We start from the raw sequence: 12,371 nt of genomic DNA, 5'->3' as shown, positions 1-12,371 counted from the left end.
AATCAGTAGGGGTCATCATGAACCTCCCTATAAGTTTCTTCATCTTTGGCACAAGCATTCTCAAATTATCCTTCGGAAACGGTTTAACTGTTCTGGGTCACTGACCTTGACCCTGACCTACTGACCTCAAAATCAATAGAGGCCATCTGCTGATCATGACCAACCTCCCTATTAAGTTTCTTAATCCTAGCCCCAAGTGTTCTCAAGTTATCGTCTGGAAACGTTTAACTGTTCTGGGTCACTGTGACCTTGACCTTCGACCTACTGATCTCAAAATCAATAGGGGTCATCTGCTGGTCATAACCAACCTCCCTATCAACTTTAATTATCCTAGGCCCAAACGTTCTTTAGTTATCATCCGGAAACCATAAACCAGTTCTGGGTCAAAGTGACCTTTGGCCTACTGACCTCAAAATCAATAGGAGTCATCTGCTGGTCATGATCAATCTCTTTATTACATTTAATGATCACAGACCCAAGCGTTCTCAAGTTCTCGTCCGAAAACGGGTTAACTGTTCAGGGGTACTGTAACCTTCACCTACTGACCTCAAAATCAACGGTGGTCATCTGCTGGTCATGATCAACTTTCCTATTAAGTTTCATGATCCTAGGCCAAAGCGTTCTTGGGTTGTCATCCGGAAACCATTTAACTGTTCTGGGTCACAGTGATCTTGACCTTTGACCTACTGAACTCAAAACCAATAGGGGTCATCTGCTGGTCATAACCAACTTCCCTATCAGTTGTCATGATCTTCTTTAGTTATCATCCAGTAACCACTTCTAAAGAATTTTTTTAGGCCTTAGGGTCAGGGTTAGGGGTCGATATTCTATAGGGGTCACAATTTTCACTTTTCTACGTGTGGGGGACCATAATATTATGACCGGGGAGTCACTATTCTATATAAAATAATGACCGGGGGTCATTATTCTAAGGGGGTCTGTTTACAACGTTACACCGGGCCTCATTTTTTGAATTTCCCCCTCCCCGGATGTAACTACACGCATGCGCACTTGGAAATAGATTCTTGATGGCTTGCGCTTTTTTCTTCGCTGATAAATTTATTTATCAAGGTTTTGTTTTTGTGCCTTTACAGGTAGTTGTTATTGCATTCATTTTGTCATGTATGCATGCATCTTTCCATATCATATTTATGTATTTCGGTGCTGTATTTATTGAATTGCCCTTGGAAATAGATTCTTGATGGATTGCGCCTAGGCTAAGTTTTTCTTCGCTGATAAATTATAACAAAAATTTATTTATCAAGGTTTTGTTTTTGTGCCTTTACAGGCCAATACGCCCCATCCCAAGAGAAAGAGAACGCACAACATGTTTATAGTTCTTTTAGTTGTGTTCTTTTATAGACACCCAAAATGTCTTATTATCCCAGACTCACCAGTTTCGACGCACATAACAAACGACATGGCCGCGCTTTTTTATTCAGTAACATACGTGACTCTATTAGATGTTGCATGTGCACTAACCTTTTATGCATTGAATCATACCAATAACATCTTATTCTAAACAACTGACTGCCAGAAATCAAAAGGTAAACAACAACTAGTGTGGTCGGCCATACTTTTTTCTAACACACCTGTTTCGACGCATCTCTAAGCTTTCTATTGGCTTAAATATTTGTGCAATCACTGTAAGTAATGTGCTACACCATAACTGTCAGGGATGCTGCAATACAACTTGACACTAAAGTAGATAATCAATATTAAGGCCAAATGATATAAATAAATCTGAAAACATTTTAACATTCATGAACATAAGGGGCTAAGAACATAAATGATCACTCTGCTTTTTTAATACACACTGTCTGATGTTTTTTCTTTCATTTTTCTGGACTGCACTTTTTACAGAGGAATTTGGCACATTTTGTTATTATCCCCGACAAAAGTCGGGAGGGATAGTGTTTTGCCGTTGTCCGTACGTCCGGAGCCATATCTAGGAAATGGTTGGAAATATTTATTTAAAACTTCATATACATGTTCACCACTATGAGTTCTTGCGGCCCGTCGAGTTTCAGTCAGATTGCCCAAGTAACACCAGAGTTATGGTTCTTAGAAGTTTCTAGTGTTAACTATATAGGGTACTATAAATATGGCAATTTCTGCATCATAACTTTTTATCCCCCCACGAAAGTCCAAGGGATATAGTTTTGGCGTTGTCCGTCCGTCCGTCCGTCCGGAGCCATATCTAGGAAATGGTTGGAAATATTTATTTAAAACTTCATTATACATGTTCACCACTATGAGTTCTTGTGGCCCGTCAAGATTCAGTCAGATTGCCCAAGAAACACTAGAGTTATGGCCCTTAGAAATTTCTAGTGTTAACTATATAGGGTACTATAAATATGGCAATTTCTGCATCATAACTTTTGATATATTTGACCTAGAACTATGAAACTTAACAGAATTTAGATCACCATAAAGTGGTTGTGTACACACAATTTTGTTCCGATTTATGTGTAAATTAAGAGTTATTGCCCTTTAATTGTATAAAAATCCACATATTTGTACATAACAAACTTACCATTTGGTAGAATTTCATTAAATTTCTTTCATTCTTTTCCATGAACATTTATTGTAAACATGTGAAGTTGTGTACCCACACTGGTCACCCCCTTACCTTGATCACACCCCTCCCCCTCTCCCCCCCCACCCCCCCTCCCCCAAAAGAAAATTTAAAAAATTCATTCGTTATTTTAGATTTTTTTCAAACAAACTTCATATACATGTTCACCACTATGAGGTTATGGGGCCCATCAAGTTTCAGACAGATTGCCAAAGTAACACCAGAGTTATGGCCCTTAGAAGTTTCTAGTGTTAACTATATAGGGTACTATAAATATGGCAATTTCTGCATCATAACTTTTGATATATTTGACCTAGAACTATGAAACTTAACAGAATTTAGATCACCATAAAGTGGTTGTGTACACACAATTTTGTTCCGTTATGTGTAATTAAGCGTTATTGCCCTTTAATTGTATAAAAATCCACATATTTGTACATAACAAACTTACCATTTGGGAGAATTCAAAATTTCTTTCATTCTTTTCCATTGAACATTTATTGTAAACATGTGAAGTTGTGTACCCACACTGGTCACCCCCTTACCTTGTTCACACCCCTCCCCCTCCTCGACCCCCCCCCCCCTCCCCCAAAAAATAAAAAATTCATTCATTATTTTAGATTTTTTTCAAACATAACTTCATTATACATGGTTCACCACTATGAGGTTATGGGGCCCATCATGTTCAGACATATTGCCAAAGTAACACCAGTAGTTTGGCCTTAGAAGTTTTCTAGTTGTTAACTATATAGGGTACTATAAGATATGCAATTTCTGCATCATAACTTTTGATATTTACCTTTACTATGAAATTTAACAGAATTTAGAGCACTAATGTGGTTGTGCACAATTTCGTACGGATTTTTTTGTAACCAGAGTTTTGCCCTTTAATTGTCTAAAATCCACATTTTGTACATAACAAACTTACCATTTGGCAAAATTTCTTTCATTCTTTTCTGTGAACATTTATTTAAACATGTGAAGTTGCGCACCCACACACTGGTCACCACTTGGCCTTGGTACACCCCTTCACCCTCCCAACCCTCTCCCTGCGCCCCCACCCAAAAAAAAAACATTATTTTTTTCATTTCTTATTTTAGATTTTTTTCAAACCTTCCATGATTATTTATCAACATGCAAGTTGTACCATTCCCTTACCTCACTCCTCCACCCAGTCATGCCCACCACTGATCATGCATTCTCTGCCCCCCCCCCCCCCCACACACAAACTTTACCCTTTTACCCTTTTTTTTTTCATTTTTAATTTTCCATCAATATTTATAATCAACATGTGAAATTTTCTTTCCTCTCCTGTTCCCCCGCACCCCCACCCCCTAAAAAAATAAATATATATACATGATATATTTCCATTCCTTTTTTTTTTTTTTTTTTTTAAATGTTAAAACCTTCAACATGTTTAGTTGTGACTGCACAAACCTTGCCCTCAGTCATGTTCAAGATATCTTACCTGTGTTCTCTTAAGGACATGATCTGTTCTTTTAAGTTCAAATGTGAACTTGTTAAACAGCAACACCTGGTGCCAAACCACTCAAAGACAATATTTCATTCCAGTTAAACTTCAAGCTCACATTTCAATTAACTGCATTTAATTTTAAAAGCTAAGCTTATTACAGTAAGCATATCCCATTCAAAATAAATTCTTTGGTCAGGATCAAAGTATCATACATTTATTATGTACTCTTTAATTAAACATTTGTTTTCTGTTAAATTGATTTTGACTAATGAAATTATTTGCTTCTTATTAACATCCTTAACTTTTTGCCAGATATATTTTTTGCCATTCCTCACCACAAACCCTTTCGGCGGGAGATACCAATTCATCGAATTTGCTTGTTTTATACAAAACTTTAGATGAACCCAGTGTTCGCAGCCTACTTGACAAGAGGAAAAAATGAAGCATGTAGTAATGATTGCATTGATATGTAATGCGTACACCTTCCAAAACAACAGTGCATAAAATAGTGCAACTACATTTGTCACATGGCAGTGATGTGACCTTGATAGCACTTGATAGAGACGGCTGCAGACGTAAAACAAAATTTCCAGTAACTTTTTCAACTGTCCGTCTGTTCGTTAGTTAGTTAGTTCGTCACATGAAGGCACTCTACTCGCGAACCACTGCACCCAGGACCTTCAAACTTCACATGTTGATAGTACTAATTGAGTACACCACCCCTACTGACTTTGGGGTCACCAGGTGAAAGGTCAAGGTCACAGGGGCCAACGTTAACTTTTTGCATGAAGGCACTTTACTCGTGAACCACTGCACCCAGGACCTTCAAACTTCACATGCTGATAGTACTTTATGAGTACACCAACCCTACTGACTTTGGGGTCACCAGGTCAAGGTCACAGGGGCCAACGTTAACTTTTTGCATGAAGGCACTTTACATGCGAACCACTTCACCCAGGACCTTCAAACTTCACATGCTGATAGTACTTATTGAGTACACCACCCGTACTGACTTTGGGGTCAACAGGTCAAAGGTCAAGGTGCTGTGGGGGCATTTGTGACAGCTCTTGTTTAATCTAAGCTTCCACAGGGACGTTTTTAAAATGGATGAAAATTTGCATTAGTAGAAACATTAAAAATCATGTATAGGGTAAATGTAAGTTGATAGATATCTTCAAATCCTGAACTTTCCAACCTTTTTATCGGTAAAAGTAACCATGATGTTTTCTGTCATTACACCGAGTAACTACATCATCGGAAACCCCAAGTTAATCGAGAATGAGGTCAAAACAAAAATTGCGTCGAAATAGGTGTGCGTAAAATTACGTGGTGCGACGATACTATTAGTGTCTGGTTGGACCAGCACCTGTATGTGCCAAGCACACGTGTACCGCATGACGAATTCTTTCCTTTTTTCATTTCAAACAAAGTTTGTGCTTGTCAGTGGACAAACAGAATGCAAAAATGCACTTGTCCGCCGTCAAAAAGTCCCGAGTCGGACAAGTTGGACATAGGAATTCCACACCCCTGTTAACATCTATGATCCTTACATAGTTAAAATAGTATGATGAGGTCTGATTGATGTTGCCTCTTTGTCCTGATTAATTAGTAGACCTTTGAGTCAAGATGATCAAACATAATAATTATGTTATTATGTTCATACTGCTGTTTGCAGATCAAATTGCCCCTTCAATGTTTTTTAAATCGATAGAGTTGCATGTTTACGTCACAAAAACTCTGAAGCTGAAGCTATTTTTGGAGTAATCTTGACAGGTTAACCCCGCCTCATCCGCAATAAATTATTCATTCACCTTGTCGTGAAACTTTTCTTTATCTTGATGTCACACAAAGCGCGCCCTCTGACTATCTTGGAATATTGCCGTACTTGCATACATTGTAAAGTGCAATAAGGTGATAATCATTGGATATGTTTTAAAAGTAGAGTATAGAATATTTCAACTACGTTCAAATGAAAACAGCGTTTTTTGTTTGTTATGACAATTATTATCGCAAGGTAGGCCTATACAAGGTTTTATAGAAAGGTATCATTGAACCTTCAAGCTACGTAACACTTGTAGATCTAATTCAATAGTCACAGGGCACTAGACAACTTTTGGGGACAGGTACCCATACCCTCAGGAAGGGGAATTTTTCGACATTTTAAGACGAAAAGGGGAAGTTTAAGCCATGTATATGCAACTACTTTTCACACTTATTAATACTGTTTTCAATCTGACTATATTGCAACAGTAATATTCCTTAGAGGCACTATATAATATTAAAAGAAAGAGTTCATATCTATTTGTGTCAAACAACCTATCATCAGGGGAATTTTCTTCTGAGAAAGGGGAAAAAAACATATTATTTTAGGAGGGGAATGGTACCCATATTCGGCCCCAAAAATGGCCAAACGAGTGCCCTGAGTCATATCCATAAAAAACAGATTTATTTGATATTCAAAATTTTGCAGTCTTCTGTAGCTTAACTATCGCAAATCTAACTCCATTATAGATCTAGTTTTTTAGCTCACCTGAGCAATGCTCAGGTGAGTTTTTCTGATCGCTCGATGTCCGGCGTCTGTCTGTCTGTCTGTCGTCTGTCAACATTTGGCTTGTGTATGCGATAGAGGCTGTATTTTTCAACTGATCTTCATGATATTTGGTCAGAATGATTACCTTCATGAAATCTAGGCTGAGTTCGAAAATGGGTCATCTGGGGTCAAAAACTAGGTCACTAGGTCAAAGCAAAGAAAAACCTTGTGTATGCAATAGAGGCTGTATTTTACAATTAATCTTCATGGATTTTGGTCAGAATGATAACCTTGATGAAATTTAGGCCGTGTTTGAAAATGGGTCATCTGGGGTCAAAAACTAGGTCACTAGGTCAAATGAAAGAAAAACCTTGTGTATGCTATAGAGGCTGTATTTTTCAATTAATCTTCATGAAATTTGGTCAGAATGATAACCTTGATAAAATCTAGGTCGAGTTCGAAAATGGGTCATCTGGGATCAAAAACTAGTTCACTAGGGCCTAACAAAAAAAAATTGTTTGTTTCCAGTGACATGGCCAAAAAAAAATAGGGTAGGTAGGTAGGCATTTTTTTTTTTTTTTTTTTTTTTTTTTTTTTAAACCTAACACCATCCTAGTTTCAAACAGGGAGATTATAAACCTTATAAACATGCATCCTATTGTTATGTTTGATTTACACCTGAATGTACAATGACTTTGATGATGTTTTAGCAATATAAAATGCCATTTGATTGTGTATTTAAATATTATGAAATAAATATATGCTTTATGTTTGTGTTTTGTTGTCATTGTTTTTTCATTTCCAGAGTAGCCCATCCGATTAGCTCAATAGGTAGAGCAGTCGATCTACGGATGAAGTGGTCATAGGATCGTTGTGTCCTATATCATTCATTCTCCGCCGCTAATTCATGTGGAGAAGTTGGCAATTACTTGCAGAGAACATGGTTTATATTTGATTAAACATGAAACTTGAATGAAATCTTGCTGTGGATTCTCTCTTTAAATAATAATTTTAATATTGAATATTATTCAACAACCAACATTTATATTTCAAACTAAAACCAAGTAAAAGCACACTGGCCAGGAATATGATTTGCATCTTTGATCTGCATTGAGATTAATACCATCACCCCCAACCCCAGTCTAAAATTCTGGATTAACTGGAAATGCTAGACAACAGGCCCGTGTGCAGGATTTTTTTGCTGGGGGGGCCCAACCTGGGGTGGGTTCGGGAGGGGTATCCCCTCCCGAATGCGAAATTTTTTTAATATGGCACATGAATAGATGCATTTTCCAGCTACCTGAAACACCTTTAAGGATGCATGAATGTATCATATATTTAAGGAAAAGTCTACTTTTTAATCATTTCATTGAGCCTTTTTTCAGTGTATGTATGATTGTACAGTCACAGTGTATGGACTTATTTTCTGTATGATACCCAGTTGAAAAAAATGTTGAAGTTTTAAGATGATTATTAAGAAGATTAGCTCCTAGACTATGATATTTTTTTTCCCATTTTTATGATTTCATGTAGTGAACTGAGCCAGTCTATATACTATGTCCAATATTACAATTTTAACATCAGTCCTCTTAGAAAATCTCTAGAATAGACTGGCTTTTGTCTCTATGAAAATAAAAAAGAAAAAAAAATCATAGAAATGTCATAATTATCAGTCTAGTGGCTAGTCTATTTATTAAGGGTATCCTATTTGCAAAATGGCCAAATGTTTTTAGATTTCCAACAAAACAAACGAAATATTATGACAATTACTATTTACATCGTAGATTTCAAATGACAATGAACTCTTAACTGTACCAAAGATCTATAAAAATAAATAGACGTGTATTTTATACTTCTTTGACTGTACAAACTATAACATCACAGCACATATTAAGTGATATTTTTATGTATAAAACCCCTCATAAGTAACGAGTTTTAGATGCGTTTTGTGAGATTTACTGAGAAACTACTTTTAAAACTATGAGAGTTTTTAAGTAAGGTTATTGGACCCAAAAGAGTAAAATTGATACAGTAGTTTCAAATTCATAATTGTTGTAAAATAAAAAGATCAATTTAATAAATTTGGGGAATGTGCCTTAATGTAGAAACAAAATACAACCATCATAATGTTTCAATTTTCAGATTCATTTTAAGATTTACTTAACAAAACCAACAATGTTCTGATCATTTTATAACAATTCCAAAGAGTAAAAAAACATAATAGTTTCTCCACTACCCAATCAAGTACCGATCAAGCGATCAATAAAGCATGCACAGATAAACTTTTACCTGTGACATGCCTGGGGCTAATTTCCACTACCGGACACGGTTTTATGGCTCTTAAGTCTGTGTATAGCTGTCAAATCAAGCCAGTTACGCTGGTGTATAAATTTGTTAATTGAGGGGCCCATAGTAATAAAAATCGTAACTAGGCAGCCAGCTGGGGGGGCCCGGGCCCCCTGGCCCCCCACCTGGACACGTGCCTGGACAATGGAGTTTTGACTGGTATGCCCAAATTGTGAATTAATAAAGCTGCAAGTGGTTGTTCAACGTCTTACTACTATAAATCCAGGGTTTTCCCTAGGAAATTTATTTTGAGGGACATCATGTCCCCCCAAATTTATTTTTCTGGAAAAAAGAGACTATTTTGGGGAACATGTTAGGATTTGCTTAAATACTTTGATACTCTTTTGGGCTTTTAATAGTTTAAATTGATTGAAATTAACTTTTAATTAATTTGAAAAATTGTTTTTTTGGGAAAACTCATGCCCCCCCCCCCCCCCCCCTTTGCTAAGAAAAGGGGGACATGGACCTCGAAAAGTGGTAAATTTACCACCTTTTTGGGGCTAGGGAAAACCCTGTAAATCCCATCTAAAACCTGACTTTTCAAGACTCTGCAGGCCTCGACCTTAACTTTTTTCAGCAGGTCCACCAACTGCTGAAATCTAGAAGAGCTGCTCAGACTTTAGTGGACCTCCAATTCTATCACATAAATTGTGATGTTGTAGACGTTATAACTTCATATGTCTCAAAGAAACAGGACTTATTTCTAAAATAATTAAAAATGGAAGACTGTAGCAATCTGTTATCCCGAAAAATAATTATTTTGAAAAGTGTCCCAAAATATGGACACAATAATCATCATCTACCCGACGTCGACCCGTGTTGAAAGTGAAAAAAAAAAACATTAATAATTATCGGTAATTATTCTGATGATAAACTAAGTAATTAGCTTTGTTTTCATCATCAATTAACACCCCTCAAAGAGCTAAAAGAAGTGTGTCGGTTATTATGGCATCTGAAGTGGAGATCAAAGCGGTATAGTTGCCCGAGATTGTCATGGCATTACGTCATGTTTTCGCGCCACGTGACACATCACTGTCTGATCGTACTTTCTCGATTCCTTAAATTGTTGAGAAGAAATCAATAAAAAAGTTTTTTCTTTATCTTTTTTCAAAAGCGAATGTGCAATATCCCGAATAAACTGACATGTAAATGTGTCGTGAACGATGATAGTGGATAGCCTACCTCTGTGACCTATCTGCCCTCAAGGAATTTACATTATCAGGGTTCATACGCGTCAGGGAAAAGTCAGGGAAAAATTTTTTTTTTCAAGGTCAGGGAATTGTCAGGGAATTTTACAAAATGTCAGGAAAATTTTGAAATTTGGAAAATGTCAGGAAAATGTCAGGGAATTTTCTGATCTGGTTAGGCAACAATTTGTAAAGGTTAAGGCAGTTTCTTCAAATATTTTTTTATTATTATTATTATTATTATATACCACATTTATATAGCACTCTTTTCATATAAAAATACGTTCAAAAGTGCTTTACATAAAAACATTTATATAATGTTCAATAAAAAAATGGGAATTGAACTATTATAGAAGAAATTAAAATTACATTACGGTAATAAGATACCAAGCATTTTAAATTGGAAGGTAGGCCGATCAAAACATGAAACAAAAGTACAATATCATAAAACATTAACTGACCTATCAAAGACACAGGTCAGAGCAGAATAGAACAGAAGATATCTTACATTTTGAACAGACAGAATTAAACAGTATGATGTCTGCGAAATGCATCACAGCATGCAAACCGACCCGGATGATTGGGTCAATCGCTACCTAAACGGCCCGGAAAACATCCATGATACATCCCACAGAAAAAAAAAAAAAAAAAAAAAAAAAAAAAAAACACCGCCAACATTATTCTGTCACACTGGAGTTCTTAATTAAAGTAATTAATTGGCCGGCAAAGTACCTACATTATAAATCAGGTAATCAGTGAGATGTTAGTTGCCAAAGAATTGTATGAAATAATGCGTCTTTAGCGCTTTTTTGAAACTTTGCACGGTCTTGCACTCTCTTATGCCAGATGGGAGGGCATTCCATAACCTCGCAGCAGCTGTCTGAAAGCTCCTGTCACCAAATCGTATTGTTCGACATTTGGGCACCACTAGTTTTAATGCATTATTCTGCGATCTCAGATTTCTGGATGGTGTATATATTTCTAGCATGTTCGCTACATAAGCTGGTGATTGATCTTTGAGTGCCTTATATGTATGTGTTATAATTTTGTATTCTACCCTACATTGCACAGGAAGCCAATGGAGTTCACGCAGAACAGGCGTTATATGGTCGTATCTGGATGTTCTGGTTACGATTCTAGCTGCCGTGTTTCCTTTTTCATGAAAGCTATCACACTTACAACAATTAAAGCATAATTTTAAATTATATGCATATATATATATTCTACATATTTTTCAAATTCCATATAGAAGAAACTGAAAGAGATTTGCACCCCTTACCTCCTGAGCAAATCTGGTGATGGCTATATCTAATGATTCGATCCCCGTCTCTCCTGTATAGTGTCCATTACACATAGCCATTACTATATATACATACAAGGCTCCAATAATACAAACATATGGTCTTTATTTTACACAGTTTCAATATTTGAAGAAGGATGTTTTTGTGATACTGGTACCTTGTGCATGTGGCTAGTGCTTGGTGCATGCAGTTCAGCTTTTTAACCTTTCAGGTGTGACTACTAACCACTAACAATGAGCAGGCAGACTAGATTTAATGACAATTCCATTTTAATGTAATTTAGTAAAGCTATGTTCAGAAAAACAGTTCGATTTGGCTAATATGTTCAGGTTTCCAAAAGTAATTGCTTTATTGTCTATTGGTCATAACATAAAAACATTTGTTTGTTTGAAACAGTGTATTTGATTACTTTTTAATGAATGATAATTCATGTCATTTTGCTTGCCAATGTGTTTTGTATAATCACCAGCTCCATATCCAGTTGATTTGGAATAAACAAACAAAATATTAAACAATGTAAATGTTTGTCAAAAAAGGAGGTAAGGGTTGGCTGTAGGGGTGGTGGAGGCCAACATTCTATTTTTCATTTAAAATTGAACCACTAAATGTGCACATTTAAGATAACAAAAGTCATACTAAGTGACTTGGTTTGTATCGTACCGAACCAAAAAGTCAGGGAAAAATGCTTTCATGTCAGGGAAAAGTCAGGGAAATGTCAGGGAATTTTGTCTGAAAGAATGTGTTTGAACCATGATTATTGTTTGAAAAGAATATCTAACAAATTGTTATGTCAAAAAATACATGTACTATGAATAATTTAAACTTTATTAAAATCCGCAACAACATCATACTGCTTTATTTTAAAACCACATTTCTATTTACGTTCACGAGGTCACGTAACCTATTCTGCCGTGCTAACAGAAATCTGTTTGCCAAAAATCGTTTTACTCCATGT

The 12,371-nt window shown here is 36.2% G+C and overlaps 1 protein-coding gene across 1 annotated transcript in view; it reads left to right on the top strand.

Moving 5' to 3' along the window:
* Positions 1-1,012: 1,012 nt before the first annotated feature.
* LOC123525516 (uncharacterized) overlaps positions 1,013-12,371 on the top strand; it is a 44,310-nt gene continuing 32,951 nt past the window's right edge. The window contains exon 1 of the mRNA XM_045304617.2: positions 1,013-1,094. Within this exon, the coding sequence (XP_045160552.2) occupies positions 1,029-1,094 (66 nt within the window). The 5' untranslated portion in view covers positions 1,013-1,028. The remainder of the gene's footprint in view (positions 1,095-12,371) is intronic.

Source organism: Mercenaria mercenaria, chromosome 3 (assembly GCF_021730395.1).
Source record: "Mercenaria mercenaria strain notata chromosome 3, MADL_Memer_1, whole genome shotgun sequence".
Classification (NCBI taxonomy): Eukaryota; Metazoa; Mollusca; class Bivalvia; order Venerida; family Veneridae; genus Mercenaria; species Mercenaria mercenaria.
Note: the sequence above shows the minus strand (reverse complement) of the source record. Positions and strands in the feature narration are given on the sequence as shown.